Consider the following 23,449-nt stretch of genomic DNA (forward strand, 5'->3'; position numbering starts at 1 on the left):
CAACCTACAGAACCAACGTTACACACTAGGGGCAGACACCAAAAACAACAGGAATTACAAACCTGCAGCCTGTGAAAAGGATACCTCAAACACAGTAAGTTAAGCAAAATGAGAAGACAGAAAAACACAGGGTAGATGAAGGAGCAAGCAAAACCCACAAGACCAAACAAATGAAGAGGAAATAGGCAGTCTACCTGAAAAAGAATTCACAGTAATGATAGTAAAGATGATCCAAAATCTTGGAAATAGAATGCAGAAAATACAAGAAACGTTTCACAAGGACCAAGAAGAACTAAAGAGCAAACAATGATGAACAACACAATAAATGAAATTTAAAATTCTCTATAAGGAAACAATAGTAGAATAACTGAGGCAGAAGAACCGATAAGTGACCTGGAAGATAAAATAGTGGAAATAACTACCACAGAGCAGAAAAAAGAAAGAAGAATGAAAACAATTGAGGACAGTCTCAGAGACCTATGGGACAACATGAAATGCACCAACATTCAAATTATAGGGGTGCCAGAAGAAGAAGAGATAAAGAAAGGGACTGAGAAAATATTTAAGAGATGATAGTTGAAAACTGCCCTAACATGGGAAAGGAAATATTGAATAAACTCCAGGAAGCCAGAAAGTCCCATACAGGATAAATCCAAAGAGAACCACGCCAAGACACATACTAATCAAACTATCAAAAACTAAATACAAAGAGAAAATATTAAAAGCAGCAAGGGAAAAGCAACAAATAACATACAAAGGAATCCCCATAAGGTTAACAGCTGATTTCTCCGCAGAAACTCTGCAAACCAAAGGGTGCGGCAGGACCTATTTAAAGTAATGAATCGGAAAAACCTACAACCAAGATTACCCTACCCAGCAAGAGTCTCATTCAGATTCAATGGAGAAATTAAAACCTTTACAGACAAGCAAAAGCCAAGAGAATTTAGCACCACCAAACCAGCTTTACAACAAATGCTAAAGGAACTTCTATAGGCAGGAAACACAAAAGAAGGAAAAGACCTACAATAAGAAACCCAAAACAATTAAGAAAATGGTAACAGAAACATACATATCGATAATTACCTTAAAAGTAAATGGATTAAATGCTCCAACCAAAAGATACAGACTGGCTGAATGAATACATAAACAAGACCCGTATATATGCTGTCTACAAGAGACCCACTTCAGACCTAGGGACACATACAGACTGAAAGTGAAGGGATTGAAAAAGATATTCCATGCAAATGGAAATCAAAAGAAAGCTGGAGTAGCAATTCTCATATCACACAAAATACACTTTAAAATAAAGCCTATTATAAGAGACATAGAAGGGCACTACATAATGATAAAGGGATCAACCCAAGAAGAAGATATAACAATTGTAAATATTTATGCACCCAACATAGGAACACCTACATACATAAGGCAAATGCTAACAGCCATAAAAGGGGAAATTGACAGTAACACAATCATAGTAGGGGACTTTAACACCCCACTTTCACCAATGGACAGATCATCTAACATGAAAATAAATAAGGAAACACAAGCTTTAAATGATACATTAAATAAGATGGACTTAATTGATATTTATAGGACAATCCATCCAAAAACAACAGAACACACTTTCTTCTCAAGTGCTCATGGAACACTCTCCAGGATAGATCATATACTGGGTCACAAAGCAAGCCTTGGTAAATTTAAGAAAACTGAGAAATCATATCAAGTGTATTTTCCGACCACATGCTATGAGACTAGGTATCAATTATAGAAAAAAAAATCTGTTAAAAATACAAACACATGGAGGCAAAACAATACACTGCTAAATAACCAAGAGATCACTGAAGAAATCAAAGAGGAAATCAAAAAATACCTAGAAACAAACAACAATGAAAACATGACGACCCAAAACCTATGGCATGCAGCAAAAGTAGTTGTAAGAGGGAAGTTTATAGCAATACAATCCTACCTCAAGAAACAAGAAACATCTCAAATAAACAACCTAACCTTGCACCTAAAGCATTTAGAGAAAGAACAAAACAATGCCAAAGTTAGCAGAAGGAAAGGAATCTAAAGATCAGATCAGAAATAAATGAAAAAGAAATGAAGGAAATGATAGCAAAGATCAAGAAAACTAAACCCTGGTTCTTTGAGAAGATAAAAAAAATTGATAAACCATTAGCCAGACTCATCAAGATAAAAAGGGAGAAAACTAAAATCAATAGAATTAGAGATGAAAAAGGAGAAGTAACAACTGACACTGCAGAAATACAATGGATCATGAGAGATTGTTATAAGCAACTATATGCCAATAAAATGCACAATCTGGAAGAAATGGAAAAATTCTTAGAAAAGCATAACCTTCTGAGCCTGAACAAGAAAGAAATAGAAAATATAAACAGACCAATCACAAGCACTGAACCTGAAACTGTGATTAAAAATCTTCCAGCAAACAAAAGCTCAGGACCAGAAAACTTCACAGGGGAATTTTATCAAACATTTAGAGAAGAGCTAACACCTATCCTTCTCAAACTCTTCCAAAATATAGCAGTGGGAGGAACACTACCAAACTTATTCTACGAGGCCATCATCACCCTGATGTCAAAACCAGACAAAGATGTCACAAAAAAAGAAAACTACAGGCCAACATCACTGATGAACATAGATGTAAAAATCCTCAAAATACTAGCAAACAGAATCCAACAGCACATTAAAAGGATCATACACCATGATCAAGAGGGGTTTATCCCAGGAATGCAAGGATTCTTCAATATACATAAATCAATCAATATGATACACCATATTAACAAACTGAAGGAGAAAAACCATATGATCATTTCACTAGATGCAGAAAAAGCTTTCAACAAAATTAACACCCATTTATGATAAAAACCTTCCAAAAAGCAGGCATAGAGGGAACTTACCTCAACATAATAAAGGCCATATATGACAAATCCACAGCCAACATCATCCTCAATAGTGAAAAACTGAAACCATTTCCATTAAGATCAGGAACAAGCAAGGTTACCCACTCTCACCACTATTATTCAACATAGTTTTGGAAGTTTTAGCCACAGCAATCAGAAAACAAAAAGAAATAAAAGGAATCCAAATTGGAAAAGAAGAAGTAAAGCTGTCACTGTTTGCAGATGACATGATAGTATACACAGAGAATCCTAAAGATGCCACCAGAAAACTACTAGAGCTAATAAATGAATCTGGTAAAGTTGCAGGATACAAAACTAATGCACAGAAATTTCTTGCATTCCTATATACTAATGATGAAAAATCTGAAAGAGAAATTAAGGAAACATTCCCATTTACCATTGCGACAAAAACAATAAAGTAACTAGGAATAAACCTACCTACCTAAGGAAACAAAAGACCTGTATGCAGAAAACTATAAGACACCAATGAAAGAAATTAAAGATGATACAATCAGATGGAGAGATATACCATGTTCTTGGATTGGAAGAATCAATATTGTGAAAATGACTCTACTACCCAAAGCAATCTACAGATTCAATGCAATCCCTATCAAACTACCAATGGCATTTTTCACAGAACTAGAACTAAAAATTTCACAATTTGTATGGAAACACAGAAGACCCTGAATAGCCAAAGCAATCTTGTGAAAGAAAAACGGAGTCAGAGTAATCAGGCTCTGTGACTTCAGACTATACTACAAAGCTACAGTAATCAAGACAGTATGGTAGTGGCACAAAAAGAGAAATACAGATCAATGGAACAGGATAGAAAGCCCAGAGGTAAACCCACGCACGTATGTAACCTTATCTTTGATAAAGGAGGGAAGAATATAATGGAGAAAAGACAGCCCCTTCAATAGGTGGTGCTGGGAAAACTGGAAGCTACATGTAAAGGAATGAAATTAGAACACTCCCTAACACCATACACAAAAATAAACTCAAAATGGATTGGAGACCTAAATATAAGGCCAGACACTATTAAACTCTTAGAGGAAAACATAGGAAGAACACTCTATGACATAAATCACAGGAAGATCCTTTTTGACCCACCTCCTAGGCAAATGGAAATAAAAACAAAAATAAACAAATGGGACTTAATGAAGCTTAAAAGCTTTTGCAGAGCAAAGGAAACCATAAACAAGACGAAAAGACAACCCTCAAAATGGGAGAATATCTGCAAATGAAGAAATGGACAAATGATTAATCTCCAAAATATACAAGCAGCTCATGCAGCTCAATATTAAAAAAACAAACAACCCAATCCAAAAATAGGCAGAAGACCTAAATAAACATTTCTCCAAAGAAGATATACAGATTGCCAACAAACACATGAAAGGATGCTCAACATCACTAATTATTAGAGAAATGCAAATCAAAACTACAATGAGGTATCATCTCACGCCAGTCAGAATGTCCACCATCAAAAAATCTAGAAACAATAAATGCTGGAGAGGTTGTGGAGAAAAGAGAATCCTCTTGCACCGTTGGTGGGAATGTAAACTGATACAGCCACTATGGAGAACAGTATGGAGGTTTCTGAAAAAACTAAAGATAAAACATATGACCCTGCAATCCCACTACTGGGCATATACTCTGAGAAAACCATAATTCAAAAAGAGTCATGTACTACAATGTTCATTGCAGCTCTATTTACAACAGCCAGGACATGGAAGCAACCTAAGTGTCCATCGACAGATGAATCGATAAAGAAGATGTGGCACATATATGCAATGGAATATTACTCAGCCATATAAAGAAATGAAATTGAGTTATTTGTAGTAAGGTGGATGGACCTAGAGTTAGTCATACAGAGTGAAGCAAGTGAGAAAGAAAAAAGCAAATACCATATGTTAACACATATATATGTAATCTAAAAAAAAAAAAAAAAAGAAAATATGGTTCTGAAGAACCTAGGGGCAGGACAGGAATAAAGACGCAGACGTAGAGAATGGACTTGAGGACACGGGGAGGGGGAAAGGTAAGCTAGGACAAAGTGAGAGAGTGGCATGGACATATATACACTACGACATGTAAAATAGATAGCTAGTGGAAAGCTGGTGCGTAACACAGGGAGATCAGCTCGGTGCTCTATGACCACCTAGAGGGGTGGGATAGGGAGGGTGGGAGGGAAACGCAAGAGGGAGGAGATATGGGGATATGTGTATACGTATAGCTGATACACTTTGTTATACAGCAGAAACCAACACACCATTATAAAGCAATTATACTCCAATCAAGATGTTAAAAATAAATAAATACAGTTTAGCTGCCAAGTAAAAGCAAAATAATCCCCCACACCCAAAAAAGCATTTTACATAAAATATGCATGTTTAAGAAAATGAAAAACAATAGCTCACAGAACAACATGTTTAGATTTAGCACAGAGAAACTCACCACCACTTCTTAAACATGTATCTTAGGAAGAACACACCATAAGACAGTAGATAGTATGAAAATTCATCCAAGGATATGTAAGTTCTTTATTTAAATGCAAGTCAGAAAGAGAAAACGAATATTGTATATTAACGCATACATGTGGGATCTAGAAAAACAGTACTGATGAACCTATTTCCAGGGCAGGAATAGAGACACAGATGTAGAGAATGGATGTGTGGACACAGTGGGGGAAGCGGAGGGTGGATGAACTGGGAGATTAGGTTTGACATAAATACACTACCATGTGTAAAAAAGACAGCTAGTGGGAACCTGCTGTATAGCTCAGGGAACTCAGCTTGGTGCTCTGTGATAATCTAGATGGGTGGGATGGGGGGTGGGAGGGAGGTCTAAGAGGAAGGGGATATATGTAAACATATCGCTGATTCACTTCATTGTACAGTAGAAACTAACACAGCATTGTAAATCAATTATAATCTGATTAAAAAAATGTAATTGGTTAATTTCCTAGGCCAAATGTTTATGAGTTATATCCTTCACATTGACCCCTAATCTTACAATATATTTAATTTGGTACTCCACTGAATAAATTTGTATAAGCTGACACACAAATGTAAATTGTAACTAACATAAAGATACAATTTTACTAAATTACCTCCTCTTTTTTGTTTTCAAGATTACATTTAAGCTCGAGAATTTCATTTCCTTTATCTCTTCCGAGAGCCAGAAGTTCATCAGTTTTGGTCTTCAACTCTGTATGCAGCCAAGTATTCTGATTATGTAACAACTCCTTTTCTTGCTCCAAGCGTTTTTCTCGATACTAAGGAAATCCAAGAAAAAAAGGTTTACAGTTAAATATAATATATGGTTATTCAAAAGATTTTGTGTGTAGCTAAGGTACACAAGCAGAACTTTTACAACAGAAATAAGTATTTGCATGGACTCTTAACAGAAAAGAGAATCAGGTAAAGACAATATGAAACAAACATCATATACGCAAAACAGTTCAATTAAAATTGTCTTAAAACTTAATTCCCTGATATTAAAAAAATGTAGCTTTTAATTCTTTTATAGATAACTTGCTTATATTTAAAATTTAATTTAGGTGAGTTTTAATCAAAAGTTGTATTCGGTGCATTAGAAATTGTTTGTTCCTCACCTTAACAGAAACATCAGAAGCTTGAAGTTCATCCAATTTTAACTGAAGCTCACCCTTTGTTGCATTGCTTTCTTTAAGTTTTTCATTTAGACGTTTAACATCCTCTAGAAGGGTCAGAAGAGAATGTGAAAATGACTAATGAATGGTCAGAGGAACCAAACATCAAAAATGCATCTCTAGGAATACAAACATTTATATAAGTAGTTCTCAACTCTTCTATTTTAACTTGTTTCTGCCATACTTAATCACAAATTTAATTTTAACAAATAGATGATGAAGCCAAATTCATGCATTCAACCAAACATGTAAATTATACTGGTTATCTTATTTTAAATGCAGTATCTAAAGCTAAATACACAAGATTAACATTAATTTCCTCATATTAACCAAAGGTCTATTAAAATTTCACAAATTAGCCATTTCTTAAGTTAAAAAGCAATGATACATATCAAAACCTTATACTCAAAACAGCAGGAATATACATGCTTAATTATTTTTGTATTCCTTGCATGAAGGTTTTTATGAAAAAATTTAATTTTACTTACCCATTAGCTGATCAAAATCATCAACAAATACTTTGAATTAATTTTTCTGAGAATAGAATAGTTACTAATTGACTATTATTGTACAGTAACATAAGTATTTGAAAATTCTTCCTTCAGTAGAAATAAAAATTCTGAAGAATCTTATAAAAAGGAACCAAAGGGAACTGGATACCATTAAACTGCTTAAGAGTCACATTCACTTGAATACATCCACTGTATTACATATTATATTCTATGTCTAAATATCTTATATTCTTGCTTCCTAATTCTTTCAGCCTGTGCTTTTAAATATGGTCTCTCCTTTTAGGTTCTTATATTGAATGCTTGTGGACAGCTTATACCAGCAAGGGTGTCTGTATAAAACGAAGAAGTTCAGCCTCTACAACTGAACAACTAAACACTTTACAATTTGATACTATAAATAATACTATAGTACATAAACCTTGGTCCAAATTCTTTCAGATGTTTTTCATTTGTGTACTTGTCTACAGACACCTCTTTAAGTGCTCAGAATGATCTAGAGACAAATGAGTAGGAGAAACAACAGGATATTACTCTGAACTCTATTCTGAGCTATGACAAACACTAGCTAATAGAAATGGACTGGGGATTAAATCTTAGCACTGTTAGAAGAGAAAGGAAAGAGTGAAGTTAGATACTAAGGTCCTAGTTCATACCTGTTAAATATTCAAGTTCTTGAGATAGTCTCTCATTGGTTCTAATTAAGTCTCTTTTCTCAGCTTCTAATTCTTCCTTTGTCCTTGTAAACTGGCTCTGTCATATAAAGGAGTAAGCATAAAACATTTAAATAAGAAAATCAAGTTGATCAAATATATAGAAATGAACATGGAATTGGCACCTTAGTTAACATTAGCAGTGGTTTAAAAATGGTTGGTTTTCTTACTTATGGCTTATACATCAAAATGTTTAAAAACTACCCATAATCTCAACACTCCTGTTCATATTTTGGGCTTTAAAAAATTATTCTTCCTATACTCACAAAAAAATTTCCCATGTCACTTTTTAATCACTTGGAAGTGTCACATAATTATATAATTACTTTGACAAGCCTTTATAAGAAACTTAATTTACTTCTAATTTTTGCTGTTATAAAACTTTAATGCATATCACTGCACCTTGGTTCAAATTATTTCTCAAGAAAGATCCCCAGAAACAGAATTATTAAAACTCTTAATATATTTTGTCAAATTGCTTTGCAGCAAGACAACGGCAATTTATAGGCTTTTCTTGAAGTCATAATTGCCAATCTCAAGCCACTTACGCCAGAAGTGAAGATTATGCTTAAAAAAAAAAAAAAAAAGGAGAAACAAAAAAATCAGTGTTAACATGGGGAGGTGAAAAATAATTACCTTGTTGCATTATTGGCATTTTTCTGATTAAAAGTTAAGTAGAATAATATTTCATATTGCTATTGGCTATTTGTACAGCTTCCTGTCTGGTTTTAAAAACCTTTGCCCATTTCCCCCTTTGAATAATTTTTCTTGTAATTTGAAAGTAGTCATGTATTAAGAATATATATAGTCATATTTTTATTGAGAAAATACTTTCTATGATTTATTTGCTTTTTAATTCTTTTTATGTAGAAAATTTTAAATTTCTTTTGGATCAAGTCTATCACGCTTTCCCACTATAAGTGTCTTCCATATATCAAATATCTTTTAACCTCAAATCAAACGCAAATTTTTAAAAAGCAATGGCAAGAATCTAAAGGTCTATCTGATCAAAGAATCACTGGGTATGACCACTTTATTAAACAAACTGGCCCGCAATCCTTGTAATCATATTCAAACTGTTATTCTTAATCACTACTCTAAGGAAATGATTACCAATGTGGATTCACACATATCCCCAACTGTATCACAATACTTGAAATAATGCCTAGGCAATAGTAAGCATTAAATAGATAATTTCTAAAAGAATGGAAGGAAAATAGGTAGGTAAGTGGGTGAGTGGGTGGATAGACAGACGGATGGATCTATGAATATCTACCTTACTTACAGATTTATGGCACTGATAATGCAAAAAAAATTTGTTTTTAAATCATGACTTAAGAGCTACACAGCTAAAAGCAAGTGTTTTTTTATATCAAGAACTTACACATTCTAATAAGTAAAAGGAATATCTGATCAATCATTAAAACATAAAATCCTATTAAGGAATTTATGTATATACATTTTTGTTAGTAGCTTCTCCTAACTGAACATATTTCATCTTCCCACTGACTAAATAACCAATAAGCACAATCAGAATAGAAAACTTCCTCAAGTATCAGGTTTACAATTAGCCTTATTCACAGGAATAACTTTTACCTGAATGGCAATATTGTGATCCTGAGCCACTTCAAGTTCTTTGTTTTTCTCAGTTAGCACCTTCAGTTGACTGTCTGGATAAACGGAATTTTATGAACAGACGTACATAAGCTTAAAATTTGCAGTGACAGTTTGTATTCAATGGCCACCCATACACATTTTGAAATTAAGAAACTGAGTTTCAGAAAGGTTGAGCTGCACAACACTGCGTTCCAAATTTGTGAGTACAACCCAAATTTACTGTATTTCTAGTAAAGTTTTAAATATGCTATCCTGTCTTCAAAATCATATTTGTGATCATTTTAGCCAACATTTTTAGGAAAAAGTATTTGCAATTACCAATTTCCTTATTTTTCAATGACATCTTCTAAGTCAATCATAAAAAAGTGAATTAATTGTATTTGCAAATTTAAAAATTAAGTGAAAAAAGACAAAATCAAGAGAATAAATAATAACATTTAAACTACATGAAATGTCTACAGAGTAAATCACAATAATGGATAACTGTAATTCAGCTGGTTTACCATGCTAAAAAGAGCTATGCTTGATACTGAATTTTCAGTCCCACAATCTCCACTCATAATGGGCTATCTCCCCTAAAGTTTCTCTTCTAAACATATTCCAATAATTAGGAAGAGCATACTTTCTGAAACTTTCTTCCACTGAAACACGTCTATGTTATGTGCTGGTAATTTATAAACAAATACATTATTATTACTTCCAAGTTAAACAATTCGTTTATTAAAAGAAAAACAAAAAACCTGCTAAATTTGTCCAAATTTTCTATGTCGTTTTAATGTTATCTACTGCTTCCAAACTAAAAAAATATAAAAATATAAACTGTACACCCCAGGAAGGCATGTCTATCTAGGTTTATCCCCATCTTCTCCTCCCTCTCCCTTTTCCAGATCTCATAAAAGAAGCTGGGATCACAGTCATTTTCTTGAAATTTTTTAGCACTATTGCTCTACAAACCTTTTTTTTTATGCCAAGACAAAACTATGTACAGGTGATAAATCAGATGTAGCTACTCAAGTATTCATACCCTCATTACACATGTATACATACCATTATATGTATACGTCACATGTTTTAAAGATGAGATGTGCCAAAATTAGTTGTAAAGGGTTTCGATGCAAACATACAGCCGATGGGCATGGACTTGGTTAAGAAAGAAGACTAATGTTTCAGCCATTCTCTTAATTATTAGCTTCTTGCATTCCCAAAGAAATTAAAATCCAGCTATACCTAATAACAAATATTGTGTCCCTACTCTATAAAGATCTTCCTGACATTCGCTTTTTTTCTCTGTAAACAAGGCACATAAAAACACATCATCCTCCCAGGCAATGTCAGGACCTTTAAGATCTTGTGTACTTTCTAGGACTTAATGATGTAAGAAAATTAATTAAGAAGAAAAATAGCTGTTCATCTTTCAATGGAATTAGGCCTTAAAGAGGAAATTACATCCTGAGGTTCATAAGTAGTTATAAATATCATAATAAGAGTTAAAACATGAATATAATAATGGAACTAATAGGCTTTAATTTTTCAACAACACAAAAATAATTAAGTCACTCTCTTTACTTTTTCACTTGGATAATGCTTTAGCCTTTTCAAAATGCTTTCATATATACCTCATTTGACCTGTACAGCTGTTTAAGTAGATAGACAAGTGGCTCTAGCCATTTTATAAACAATAATCAAACACTGTTTGACATATGACATAAAAGTTTTAAATAGCAGTCAGAATTAGAACCCATGCGTCCTGACCATTAAGCCCTGGACTCTTTCAAAGTCTTTACCACTGAATGAAAACAAATCACACTGAAAGAAAAAAAAAAAATTACCAGAAATGAAAACAAGGACAATCAGTATTTTCATATACAGTAAATAAATGTTTCCAAAGCATACAAAGGAGTATCTGGAGACCTCAATACTCCCAATATTAGAAAGATATAATTAAATACTTACTGAGCTTCTCCAGCTCAAGCCGCAAGCTTTGGCACTCTCGGGTTTCATTCACAAGTCTCTCCTGACTGTGGGACAGCCTCTTCTCTATCTCAAAGTACTGTTGTTCTACAGATGATCAGAGGAAAAAAAAAAAAAATCAAACACATGTACACACTGTCGATACTGCTACTTATTTTTGATAACCTTGATTTTAAAATTTAAGACATAGTATTGGAACCCACACTCCAAATAAGAGAGACTTTGAGTAAAGATAAATAGATCGAGTACAGAAAAGGACTTTAATCCAACATTTCCAACTGACATATGTAAAATGACAAAAGAAATGGCCTGAGAGGGTTTTAACAAATTATTTTTCTGCCTATTCCACAAGATTATGAGATTTTTCAAGGCAGGCAACATGTCTCATTTATCATAGTATTTTCCCCACACATCAGTAGACTTCTTAGCATAAAGCAGACCAAAAAAATATATTTATTAAATGGAGAAAAAATTATTTAGGTTAAAAACTGCTTTGCTTTAAAAAGGTTTGTCTTAAAATAGCAAAATAATGCCTGAACATATAAAATTACTAAATTTATGTAAAAATAAACATGTTAACTTTCCAAGGGAAGCGACTGATAGTGTACTGTTCAGCACATTCGAAGCACATAGAAGACGCTCAATATTTATTGTGTAAATTAACACATAGAATGCAGGGCACTATATTCAGTGTTGGGATTCAGAGAATTAATTTTCAACATCAATTCTGCTTGGTAATTTTATCTATTTTTTTTAAATGAAAACTTCTTCAGAATTTTCAATCCACTTAGCAAAAACCAGTTGCCAATCCCGCACCGCCCACCTCCCCCCCCCCCCCAAAAAAAAACCCCTGGTAAACCAAGACACACAACCTGGTAAACCAGGACACACAGCAGACGGTTTGTATTTTACTAACGGTAATTACTATGCTCTTAATATTTCTTCAATGATATTCAAGTCACCGTTGTGAGGAACCTTCTTATTTGAGGGTCTATCTACTACAGGTATTTATAAGGTCTTAATATATTTTCTATCAAACTCCAACTTTTAGAGAGAAGTCGGATATTTTAAACATTTACTGCATGCGCACTGTGTTTCCAGCGCTGTCCTATGCACCTACTCGTTTTTGTGAACACAAAACGGACCAGAGCGAGACAGACTCAGAACAAGTGCAGGAAGTTATCATTAAAGACATAGGCCTTTGAAGGCAGATGACTAGAAAACAGAGCAGAAATTACTATCATTTAACGTGCAACACACAGACAGGGTACTCTAGGCTTAGAAAAGTTAGGAGTCGCAGACCCCTAGTCCGGTGTAAACAGACCCAAATCCACAATTTCTGTTTGCCAGACAACGTTAGGCGTCCCTAAATGAGACCGCCCTAATTACAAAGAAAACAGGAACTCAATGTGGATTCACATTTTAAAAAACAAACAAACAGGCTTCTTCGTATCAAACTGTGAGGGAAGCAGTTACGAGAAGGCCTATGGTGCCCACGGAGCCGGAGAAGCGATGCTAGCAGTGAAGCCGTGGACGGTGCGAGCTTGCAAGGGGAGGAGCCCAGCCATCGCTGGGGTCGCGCCCAGAAACAAGGGCGCGAAGAGCGTCGCACTTACCGCTCTCCACCTTAAATTTCTCGTGCCGCCCCTTGAGGCCATCGATCTCGGACTGCTGGTCAGCAAGGAACTTCTCAAGTTTGTTCTGGACCGACTTGGGCAGCTTGTTCAGTTCCGTGCGCTCCAGGACTTGCTGCAACACCGCCGCCATGTCGATCTGGCCGGGGACCGCGGCGGCAGCGGCCGACGGAGCAGAAACGAAGAAGAAAGGCGAAGACCTAGACGACCCAGAAGGCTGGGCTGCTGCGTCTGCCACCTCTCTCAGTGGCGCGCGCGCGCCCGCCCGACGGAGACTCCCGCGGCGGTACCCTGGGAAATCGAGTCCCGCGTTAGCTGCTGCACCAGACGCGCCGCAGCGCCCGCGTCCGCAGTGCGCGCGCAACCACCGGAAGCTGTGCACCCTGGGAATCCGAGTTCAGAGGCAGCCTCTGACCCCTGTCGTGCACTCCGCTTTCCGGCCCCCTTTTCCACACGCTTCTAGCCGCATAGGCTTCTGGGAAACGTAGTTTTTCCCAATCCCTTCCGTGAGCCCAATTCTGCACCACCAAGTCCGCTTCCTCCTTTCTCCCCGCCCCCCGGCTCTCCTTGCCTGCCGCGCGACCACTTAAACGCGAGGTGGCGCCACATACTACCCGTTAACCTACGTTCCTCCCTGAAGAGGAGGGCGACCTTACCGCCATAGCTCCGGGATGCCATGGGTCGTCCTCTTTGGCGACTTTTAGACTCTGGGCCGCTAGAGGGCAGCGGTCCCGGCAGGGCCGGACGGCAGACGCCGGGCTACCGCCACGCTCTTAATGGCGCCCGGAAGGGGGCGGGGTGGCGACCGCAGTCGGTTTGGCTGAGGCTTTGCGGTGAAAGGAGGGGGCCAGCGTGCGTCATCAATCTGAGCCACCTGACTCCAGAGGCCCCGGGTGTGGAGTAGGAAGTGAGGTGCGGGAAGTTCGTCGCTTTCTGATGAATTCATTGACTGGGGAATTGGGAACGGAGTGGTATCTGGTCCCTGGAGGCTGGTACTTGCACTCTAAACACCTTTCTCAGGTTGTCTGACAGTTCGACAGATTTGTCTGCCGCGCGTGCACAGTCTGAGTACAGGTGAGTCAGCCTGAGGGTGGAATCCGTGTGTGTGTGTGTGTGTGTGTGTGATGTGTGTGCACTCGGGCACAGAGAACTGCCTTTTCAAGGAGGACAGAAAGGGATAGAGTGTAGGAAGCATATGGACGGTCACTCCTGTACGACGCACTCAAGTCCAGTTATGAGACTTATATTACTTAGATTTTTTGGTTTTTTGGTGGCGGAGTTGGTAACAGTGATTTAATAGGAATTTAAGGAGCTCGGTTTATTTTCCAGGAAGAGGATTTTAAAAAGCCAAGAGGAGTTTGAGTGTAGCTTTTATTTTGTATGTTTTAAGGTAACATTACAGAAAATGTTGCCTTGTGTTTATATTGTTAAAATTGAAAAACTTTTGGAACAGAAGTTGTTAAACACGTTCGTTCTTAAAAACCACTTCTCACCCTGCCATCGTAACAGAACTACTTGTTTCCAAATTGTAGTTCTGTGACTTCTAAGCTGAATCCGTAGATTATTTCATGTTTGATTACTCTTCTAAAAGAATTTTTAAAATTCTTTATTGAAAATAAAGCATTCCAAATGTCATCCTCCCTACAATTCCCACAGTAGCAGACCTTTGAGAATAGCAGTAAGGAGCTTAAGGTTGTTTCTTTCCCCCAAAATATTTTATATAAGCACTTTAATTAAGGTTGCTGGTATGTGCAATGCTGTATTATGTCCTAGGCTCACAATATTATCATTCTTGATCTACCATTTGGAAAATGCAGATGTTCTGTACTTGGACTTAGAGAATCCTAAAATTAGGTTTTCCGACCTGCTATGATCCAAATTCTTTATTTTGCAGACTAGGAAAACAGAGTCCAGGGAAGTTGAGTGGTCTCAAGTCAGCGTTTGGACAACTTGCAAAGCTTCTGCTGATACACAGCATTTCAGGAAAAATTGAACTGTACAAGAGAAGATCTACATTTTTTATTAGTGTCTTTTATAAAGTATGGTTAGCTACATTTCAAAGTTTTGAAGGAGCACTAAAGAAAAAAATATCCGACAGTCAACCAGATTTCATAACACAAAGATTTTCATCTTTCTATTGCATTCAGTTTCTTACACATTAACCTGACTAATAGATGACACCTTGGAAAAAGTAAGATTAGAAAGTTACATATCATAACCTTGGAGTCACTGTTAACTGCTATTTCTTGTAAGAATTAAGAATTATTTAGGGCAGAAGGAGAAGGAGTAGAATAGCATGATTAAGTAGAAGAAAGTTTAATACACAGAAATGCATACCTTAAGGTGGTAAAAGTGGAAAGCCCTTAACTTTATAGAGGCATTAATGATTTAGACAGGCAGTCCTGGACTTCACAAAAAAAAAAAAAGTGCAAACCTGAGAGCTAAGAAGAAATTTAATGCATTTTGAGACAAAACCAAACAGGAACTTTGAAAAAAGACCATCTAATAGGCCATTTCAAACTGGAAGCGATTCTCTGGGCTTTAGTTTTAGAGTAATGCAAATCATTGTGACTGGCATTTTACTTTACTGATGTCAAATAAGCCACCCCAGCACATCTAGAGTTGCCTGGATTTTGTTGTCCTGAATAAGATTGGAATTTTTTGCAGGACATAAGTGACAATTACCGCTATTCAGAATGCTGCAACTGTGTTTCTTCAGTCTCTCTCTGGCTGTTTTATAGCTTTTTGGAATCATGTCTTTACATTTGTTTCTCCCACACTGAATGTGAACTCCTTGAGATAATCATTTATTATGTCCTACCTCTTTTATTCAGCATCTTTGAATTTCTTTTTTTTTTCAGTACACAGGCCTCTCTCACTGTTGTGGCCTCTCCCATTGCGGAGCACAGGCTCCGGACGCGCAGGCTCAGCAGCCATGGCTCACGGGCCCAGCTGCTCCGCAGCATGTGGGATCCTCCCGGACCGGGGCACGAACCTGTGTCCCCTGCATTGGCAGGCAGACTCTCAACCACTGCACCACCAGGGAAGCCCCAGCATCTTTGATTTTAAGCTACAGAAACTCAAATCAAAGGAGCATGAGCCAGTCAGAGGAATGTGCTGATTTTCATCCCCAGACTGGCGAGAGGGTAGAACAGGAGTCCCCCTTAGTAAAAGTTTAATTGAGAGACTGGGTATGACTCCTTAGTATGAGCACAGTATTTAAGAATACTATTTAAGAAATGGATTTTAGAGCCAGACTGCCTGAAGTGAAATCCTACCTTTGCCACTTACCAGCTTGTCGCTTGGGCAAGTTATGTTACCTTTTTTCGTTTCAGTTTCTAAATCTATAAAACAAGGGTGTATATATGTCCCCTACCTCATGGGGGTTTTCCTGAACATTAAATGTTACCATATGTTAAGTACTTAGAACAATGCCTTTACACAAAATGGAAGCTCTACAAATGTTTGTTATTATTGTATTGCTGTTTGTCTACGTCCATCATTCCAGTTGTACTCTGAGTTACTCAAGGGAAGAGGCCAAGTATTATTCATCCTCGTGCCATCCCACTTGGCACAATTTCTTGCACATAGTAGTTCTTTATAGTGTGCTTACTGAATACATGAATTTGATTCCCTTTACCTCCCATTGAGCAACTCAGAAATTATCATCTTTTCTGTTTTAGAAATGAGCACAGTGAGGCTCAGCAGTAAATTACCAAAGATGATACAACTAAGGAGTAATAGATCTAAATAAGAAATCAGGTGTGTTGGCTACTAGTAGTTTAGTGTTCTCTTCGTTTTCTGAGGTATGGGAGTAGGTTTTATCACTCCTGTCAAGTCTGGTTGATTGGTAGTCGTTTCCTGCAACACTCTGTTGAGAATTCTGAAGCTACATTCAAACTTCGCAATAAAGAATACCCTGTTGAATAAGCAATCACTGTAAGGTATGGGGTAGTATCAGGGTAGTACAACTTCTCTCTTTATACTACCCCCATGAGGAAAACATTGCAAATTATATTTTTTGCCTAAAAATGCTCTATATTTTTTCTTGTAATTTAGGAGGTTGAATTAGTTCTTAATAATGGGAAGAACCTACATTGTGGAAGAGACTGTCGGCCAGTATCTTTCAAACGTCAGTCTCCAAGGAAAAGCTTTTGTCTCTGGTCTTTTAATAGGACAGGTACGTATCTTTTCCTATGCATTTACTGATAAAGCAGATTTGTTTATTTAAAGTTAAAATATGCTATTTAACAATAAATTCAAGTTAGGGGAGGGAGGGATGGAATGAAGAAGAATAATGTAGCCCAGGTTTGCCCAAGTCAGAACACATTCCCTTTTGACAATGTAAAAGTAACTTACAAGGTAGAAACTGCAAAATTAGAATTTTTTTTTTTTTGCGGTACCCGGGCCTCTCACTGTTCTGGCCTCTCCCGTTGCGGAGCACAGGCTCCGGACGCGCAGGCTCAGCGGCCATGGCTCACGGGTGCAGCCGCTCCACGGCATGTGGGATCTTTCCGGACCGGGGCACGAACCCGTGTCCCCTGCATTGGCAGGCGGACTCTCAACCACTGTGCCACCAGGAAGGCCCCAAAATTAGAATTTTACTGACCAGATTATTCACGTTTTATTGTCTTTCCAAAATGATTTTTGCGCCCTTTAATCTTTAATTCCAGGTTGTCCCATTCTTTACAAAGGTAGCTTTTTACAATTTTATTTCTAGTTTGTCTTATTTCAGACTTATAGCAAATATAGGTCGTATATTTTATTGTATATTATCGTACCCATTTATTGATTTTTTAAAAATATTGATTCAGTGGAGATTGAGGGAAAGGGACTGAGAGAAATTTGGAAATTACACAAATTTTATTTCCCTCTTAGAGTTAAGGCTCAAAAATCAAACCAAAATGGAACAGATATTTGGACAGTTACTTTAAAAAACATAAGCACCCACTGATTTACTATAATTGAAGGAAGAATGTATTAATCAGCAGGGAGGACTTGTCAGCAGTACACAGAAATGAAAAAAGGAGAGTCACACAAACAAACTGGCTACATACATCTAAACACTATTTAGGGGAGAGTGTACTCTGGTCCAAAGATTAATTTTGAGGCCTAATAGCAAATAAAACCCTATTGGGGGCAGATTTCTTTCTGGATATTTTAACATGATGCCTTAGAACCTTCAAATTGGATAATTAACTTGTTCTGATTCTATCCACATTCCCAAGCTACTTTCTCTTATAATTTGATGCCCTATGTTGCCTACTGATAAAGAATGCACCACGCAGAGGACTTACGTGTTTACATCCCTTCATGGTATTCTAGTTTTAGCATCATTCTGAATGATCTTAGGTAATGTCAGTGTAGCCCTGAGAGACAGGTACATTCTCAGAGTTTTCACAAATCCGATTTCTTAACTTGTAAGACAGAGGGCAGACCCTGCACTGTTCACCCAGGTAATACCACCCTCTGAGGCTTCTCATTAGACAGCCAGACGACCTCTCCTGGCAACAATCTGAACTTCTTTTAGATTCAGGTTAATTAACATCTAGTATGGGGTTCTTTTTGCTAGGAACAGAAGTGATCAGTAAAGGTGAAAGGTCAGGGAGAAATACCCTCTTCCAAAGTTGCCTTACAGCACATAGGCTGTTTCTAGAGCTCAGCAAAACCACCATCTTACGTATAAGTCTCCCACAATTTAGGGAGAATTCCAATCTGTCTTCATGCTGCCTTTTCATTCCTTTCAGTATTCTACATGCTTCTTCTTTCTCTTTATTCCAGGATTCATCACTTTTCTTTCCTTCCCCTCAAGCTTTCAGGCTTGCCTGTCTCCTACTCCTAGGGTCAGTTTCTTTTTCTTTTCAAAATCATAGATTTTATGAAAAGAAAGAGCTTTCTTAATCAGCACGTACCTTTTCCTTTTGTGCATTTCAATGTAACTTTCTGGAAATAACTTTTATTGAAATAATTTCTTTTCCTCTATTTTCTGTTCCAGGATGACACTAACGATTAGAATTTCAGGTCATGTGTGAGGATAACATCGTGCTAACTTGTATTTTTACTCTTTATAGGAAATTGTCACTATAATGAGACTGAGCTATTAAATTTTCCCTAAATTTATCTTTAGGTTTCCCACTTCTGGTTAGCATTTAATTGCTATTAAAACTGAGGAACATAAATCTAATATCACTTCACCTTTGTTTTTCTGTGGACACACATGAACAAGTTCCCCACTATCATTGTTTTTATAAAAGTAAGATGCACAAGGTCATTTGTTGCTTTATTTTATTGGGTTTTTATATTTGTTGAACTGTCTAATCTGTTCCAGTAAGCCATTTTTAAGGACGACTGCATGATTCACATTCAGGTTGCCCAAACAAATAAGGAGCTGGTATTAAATATATTAAAAGATAAATAACATGTGAGGAAAACGTTGTAAGGCTTTCCATGAAAATTCTTTTCTCTGTAAATTCTGGTATAATACAGTTATTAACAATTTAAGCTGCTATAAATGTTGCTCAGTTTTTGCATGTCATAAGGGCTTTGCATTCCTCAGCCAGTTATCACCCTAATAAGCTTTTCTAATTTGTTTTTAAGTGTTCTTCACAAAAGGATTACGTGATTCTTGCCACTAGAACGCCACCCAAAGAGGAAAAAGATGAGAGCTCCAAACATTCCAAAGCTAAGTTGGATAACTTGGATGAAGAATGGGCCACAGAACATGCCAACCAGGTCATCACATTTGTTTCTTTATATAGTTAAGTTTGTGTTCATTGAGTAACAAAACAAAAGTACCTTATCCTCAGGTTACTAGACTAGGATTTCAGAATACTCATTCTTAAGTTTTCAAAACTTGGGTAGTATATCAAAAATAGAAGTATTTTCTGCTCTGTTTCATCCATGATTATATCTTTTATTTATTGATTACTTGCATCTAGTTTTTAAAAAAGCATTTTCTTACTTGAAGTTAAGTAATCCACCCAAGATTAGTGTAATAGGTAGTGAAACTGGGATTTGAACCCAGGTGGTGTGACTTGAAAGCCTTTGATCTTGTACACTGTGCTTTTCCATTGTTAACTTTTATCTGTTGTGTTTTTTAACCTATATCCTGTTATTGGTCATTTACCTTATTTCCAATTTTTCCTTATTTTAAAATAATACTAGTTATTGGTAACATTGTTGCTGGTCAGATTGTTTTAAAATCTTAAACCAGGTACTGAGGAAATAAAATGATGGTTACATTTTTTTTTTTTTTTTTTTTTTGCGGTATGGGGGCCTCTCACTGTTGTGGCCTCTCCCGTTGCGGAGCACAGGCTCTGGACGCGCAGGCTCAGCGGCCATGGCTCACGGGCCCAGCCACTCCGCGGCATGTGGGATCTTCCCAGACCGGGGCACGAACCCGTGTGCCCTGCATCAGCAGGTAGACTCTCAACCACTGCGCCACCAGGGAAGCCCTAAATTTTTCTTTAACGTCCTTAGAATTTATATTTTAAGCAAAGTGAAAGACATTATTACCAAAACAAATTGTAAGAGAAGTGAATAAAAATAGGACAGTACTATAGGAATATAGAGTGGGGAATGTTTAAATATCTGTCAAAGGTTGGATTCAAACAGCTTCACAGAAGGCTCTGAACTTGAAAGGTGAATAGGACTTTAATAGTAGAAGTCAGGGAGCACATTGAATGCACAAAGGACAGTGGATAAATGACCCAAAGGCATGAAATTTAAAGGTATGTTAGAGTAACACGCAGTTGGATGTAATTGAAGCATGGTGTACATAAAAGAATGCTTTTAGACATAAGACTATATGGGGCCAGTTTATGGATGGTTTTGAAGTGTCATTCTAGGAAGGAAGGAGTTCTTTTGGAGCCGGTAGCTCTATGGTAGACTTTCAGAGCTCCCTATTTTGAGAAGGATTGAGAAATAATCCTGCCAATAGTTGAGAAAGTAATTGCAGTGCCTTGGTACAGTGTACATGGGGAGTAGAGGGATTGGAGAGAGAGAGAGAGCAGAAAATATAGTTACAGTAATCGTTCAAAAAAAGGTGACGTGAGCTAGTGACTAGACTCTAAGCTTCCTGAGGACGGGGTCACGTCTGTTTTGTTTATGGCTGTATCCTTAGTGCTGAGCATAGTGTTCCCATGGTTTATGATGAGAACTCCAAAGTATTGGATAAGTGAATGAATAAGTAAGCAAACTAAAGCAGTGGGCTAAAACTTCATTGCCAAAACATTTCAGAGGAAGAGCTAGTATTAAGATGATTCAGTGACCACGTAGATTGGCAGTAAAAAGAGATTGTGAGAGAGTTGCTAAAGATTATTGAGATTTTTTTTTTTAGCCTGGGTCTAGGAAGATGGCGTTGCCATTACATGAAGAGGAAACAGATTTGGGGTGAGTCAGAGGGAATGATGAGTAAATTCACTTAAAAGTAGTTATTGAATGGATTATATCATCCAATAAAGTATGTTAAAGTAAGGTAAAAATAAAATTATTTCCTTCTCCAATTATCTTTAAATCTTCAAACACACACACATGTTTATCTGCATTTGTGATGGGGGTAGTATGTAGTTATATTTTTGAAAAATGCAATAAATATTTAATACCATCTTCTAATGAAATATTAAATATTTTAAACTTAAATTTCCAATGGTTTGGGCTTCCCTGGTGGCACAGTGGTTGAGAGTCCACCTGCCGATGCAGGGGACATGGGTTCGTGCCCCAGACCGGGAATATCCCACATGCCGCGGAGCGGCTGGGCCTGTGAGCCATGGCCGCTGAGCCTGCGCGTCCGGAGTCTGTGCTCTGCAACGGGAGAGGCCACAACAGTGAGAGGCACGCGTACCGCAAAAAAAAAAAAAAAAAAAAATCCAATGGTTTGTAAATAAGTTTCTACTCTAATTTTGCTTTTGGCCTTCTGGAAAATTACATACCTATATCTATATCTATGTCTAGTCTATGTACATCTATACACACAAACATAAAATTTATGTAGTAAAATAGATAATGTTTTTGCCTCTAGAAAGAAATGGTTAATTTTATTTGTTGATGATTTTGAAAAGATGTGCACGTTCCTCATGCTAAGTATGAAAACTTTATTCCTTATTTATGTATGTCAAGCTTGTGTCACTGTAGTAAATAGAATTTATGAAATCAGAGGGAACCACCAGCAGACATAATGCAAATATATTAGGGGTTAGACTATGGTATCTAATTTTCTGAAGACTTAACTTTGTGATCAGTTTGCTCATACATTAAGTACATAAAAGGTAACCAGAGCACTATGAGTATAGATGGTAGAAAGGAATACATGTGGCACTAAGAACTAGCCACAGTGATGTGGAAGGAAAATCACAGATATTATGCAGGACAAACTGGTAGGATGTGTCAAAATCCTTAAAAATATGTATGACCCTTTAACCTAGTTATCCACCTAGTTATCCACCTCAGGAGATTTATTATAAGCAAATAATCCTGTGAACACAGAAACTTGCTAGGATTTTTAACCAATATTATTTTAAGGTACAGAAAAATTGGAAATAATATAAATGCCCAATATCAATAAGAAGGTTTTAAAAATTGAAGTAAATCTAAACAACAGGAAACAATGGAGTTTCAAGTTGGACGCCCTCTGCTCAAATCCCAGACTCTGCTAAATATTATAGGGATACAAAGGTAGTTGAGAATTAACTTCTTCCATTAAGGAGCTCCCAGATCAACTAGTAAGGTTCAGACATAACCATAGTACAGGTTCATGTGATAAGCTCCATGGGAAAACTACACTGAGGTCCTGCAGGAGTTTGGAGATCAAAGGATCAGGGAAGGCAGCTTCCTCAAGCTGACTTCGAGGTATTCAGTAGAGTTCAGACATGTAGACGTGTAAGAGAAAGTCTTTTCAGGCTGAGTGAGCAGCCTGAGTAAAGGTATAGAGTTAGAAAGCCTAACCATATATGTGGAGAACAGTGAGAAGTTTGTGATCGATGCTTGAATATTTGATGGGAAGTAGTATCAAATGAGGCTCTGAATATCAGATCAGCCAGATTTTAGAGAGTCTGCAATACCAGTCTAAGATAAAAATTTGTATTTTATTTAGCTGATAATGGAAGCCCTTGAAAAATTTAGGAGATATTTTAGTTTTCAATCTTAGGAGAAAGGAGTTTATTTATTGATGTAGCTAAAGAGTGTCATTATTAAATGGTTTTATTTATAAAGTAGTTTTAAGGTAAAAAGTTAAGGACACTCTAGGAAGATTGTGTGCATAATAACACCCCATTCATCTTGGTTTTCATCCATTTTGGCTGCGTTGGGTCTTTGTTGCTGCGTGCGGGCTTTCTCTAGTTGCGGTGAGCGGGGGCTCCACTTCGTTGTGGTGCGCAGGCTTCTCATTGCGGTGGCTTCTCTTGTTGTGGAGCAC

General features: G+C 37.0%; 2 protein-coding genes across 3 annotated transcripts in view; one reads left to right on the forward strand and one right to left on the reverse strand.

Annotated features, from left to right (window-relative positions):
- Positions 1-13,824, reverse strand: part of TPR (translocated promoter region, nuclear basket protein) — a 65,877-nt gene extending 52,053 nt beyond the window's left edge. Inside the window, exons 1-7 of one of the 2 annotated variants that reach the window (XM_081225463.1) lie at positions 13,695-13,824; positions 13,021-13,329; positions 11,387-11,491; positions 9,413-9,486; positions 7,760-7,856; positions 6,538-6,641; positions 6,034-6,198 (exon numbers count right to left, since the gene is read on the reverse strand). In XM_081225463.1, coding sequence (XP_081081589.1) covers positions 6,034-6,198; positions 6,538-6,641; positions 7,760-7,856; positions 9,413-9,486; positions 11,387-11,491; positions 13,021-13,329; positions 13,695-13,716 — 876 coding nt within the window. In that variant the 5' untranslated portion in view covers positions 13,717-13,824. The remainder of the gene's footprint in view (positions 1-6,033; positions 6,199-6,537; positions 6,642-7,759; positions 7,857-9,412; positions 9,487-11,386; positions 11,492-13,020; positions 13,330-13,694) is intronic. The other variant, XM_081225462.1, reaches the window with a different exon arrangement.
- An 88-nt stretch (positions 13,825-13,912) lies between these two features.
- ODR4 (odr-4 GPCR localization factor homolog) overlaps positions 13,913-23,449 on the forward strand; it is a 42,000-nt gene continuing 32,463 nt past the window's right edge. Inside the window, exons 1-3 of the mRNA XM_081225470.1 lie at positions 13,913-14,112; positions 17,098-17,218; positions 19,636-19,770. Coding sequence (XP_081081596.1) covers positions 17,120-17,218; positions 19,636-19,770 — 234 coding nt within the window. The 5' untranslated portion in view covers positions 13,913-14,112; positions 17,098-17,119. The remainder of the gene's footprint in view (positions 14,113-17,097; positions 17,219-19,635; positions 19,771-23,449) is intronic.

This window comes from Mesoplodon bidens (genome assembly GCF_964165515.1).
Source record: "Mesoplodon bidens genome assembly, chromosome: 2".
Taxonomy (NCBI): domain Eukaryota; kingdom Metazoa; phylum Chordata; class Mammalia; order Artiodactyla; family Ziphiidae; genus Mesoplodon; species Mesoplodon bidens.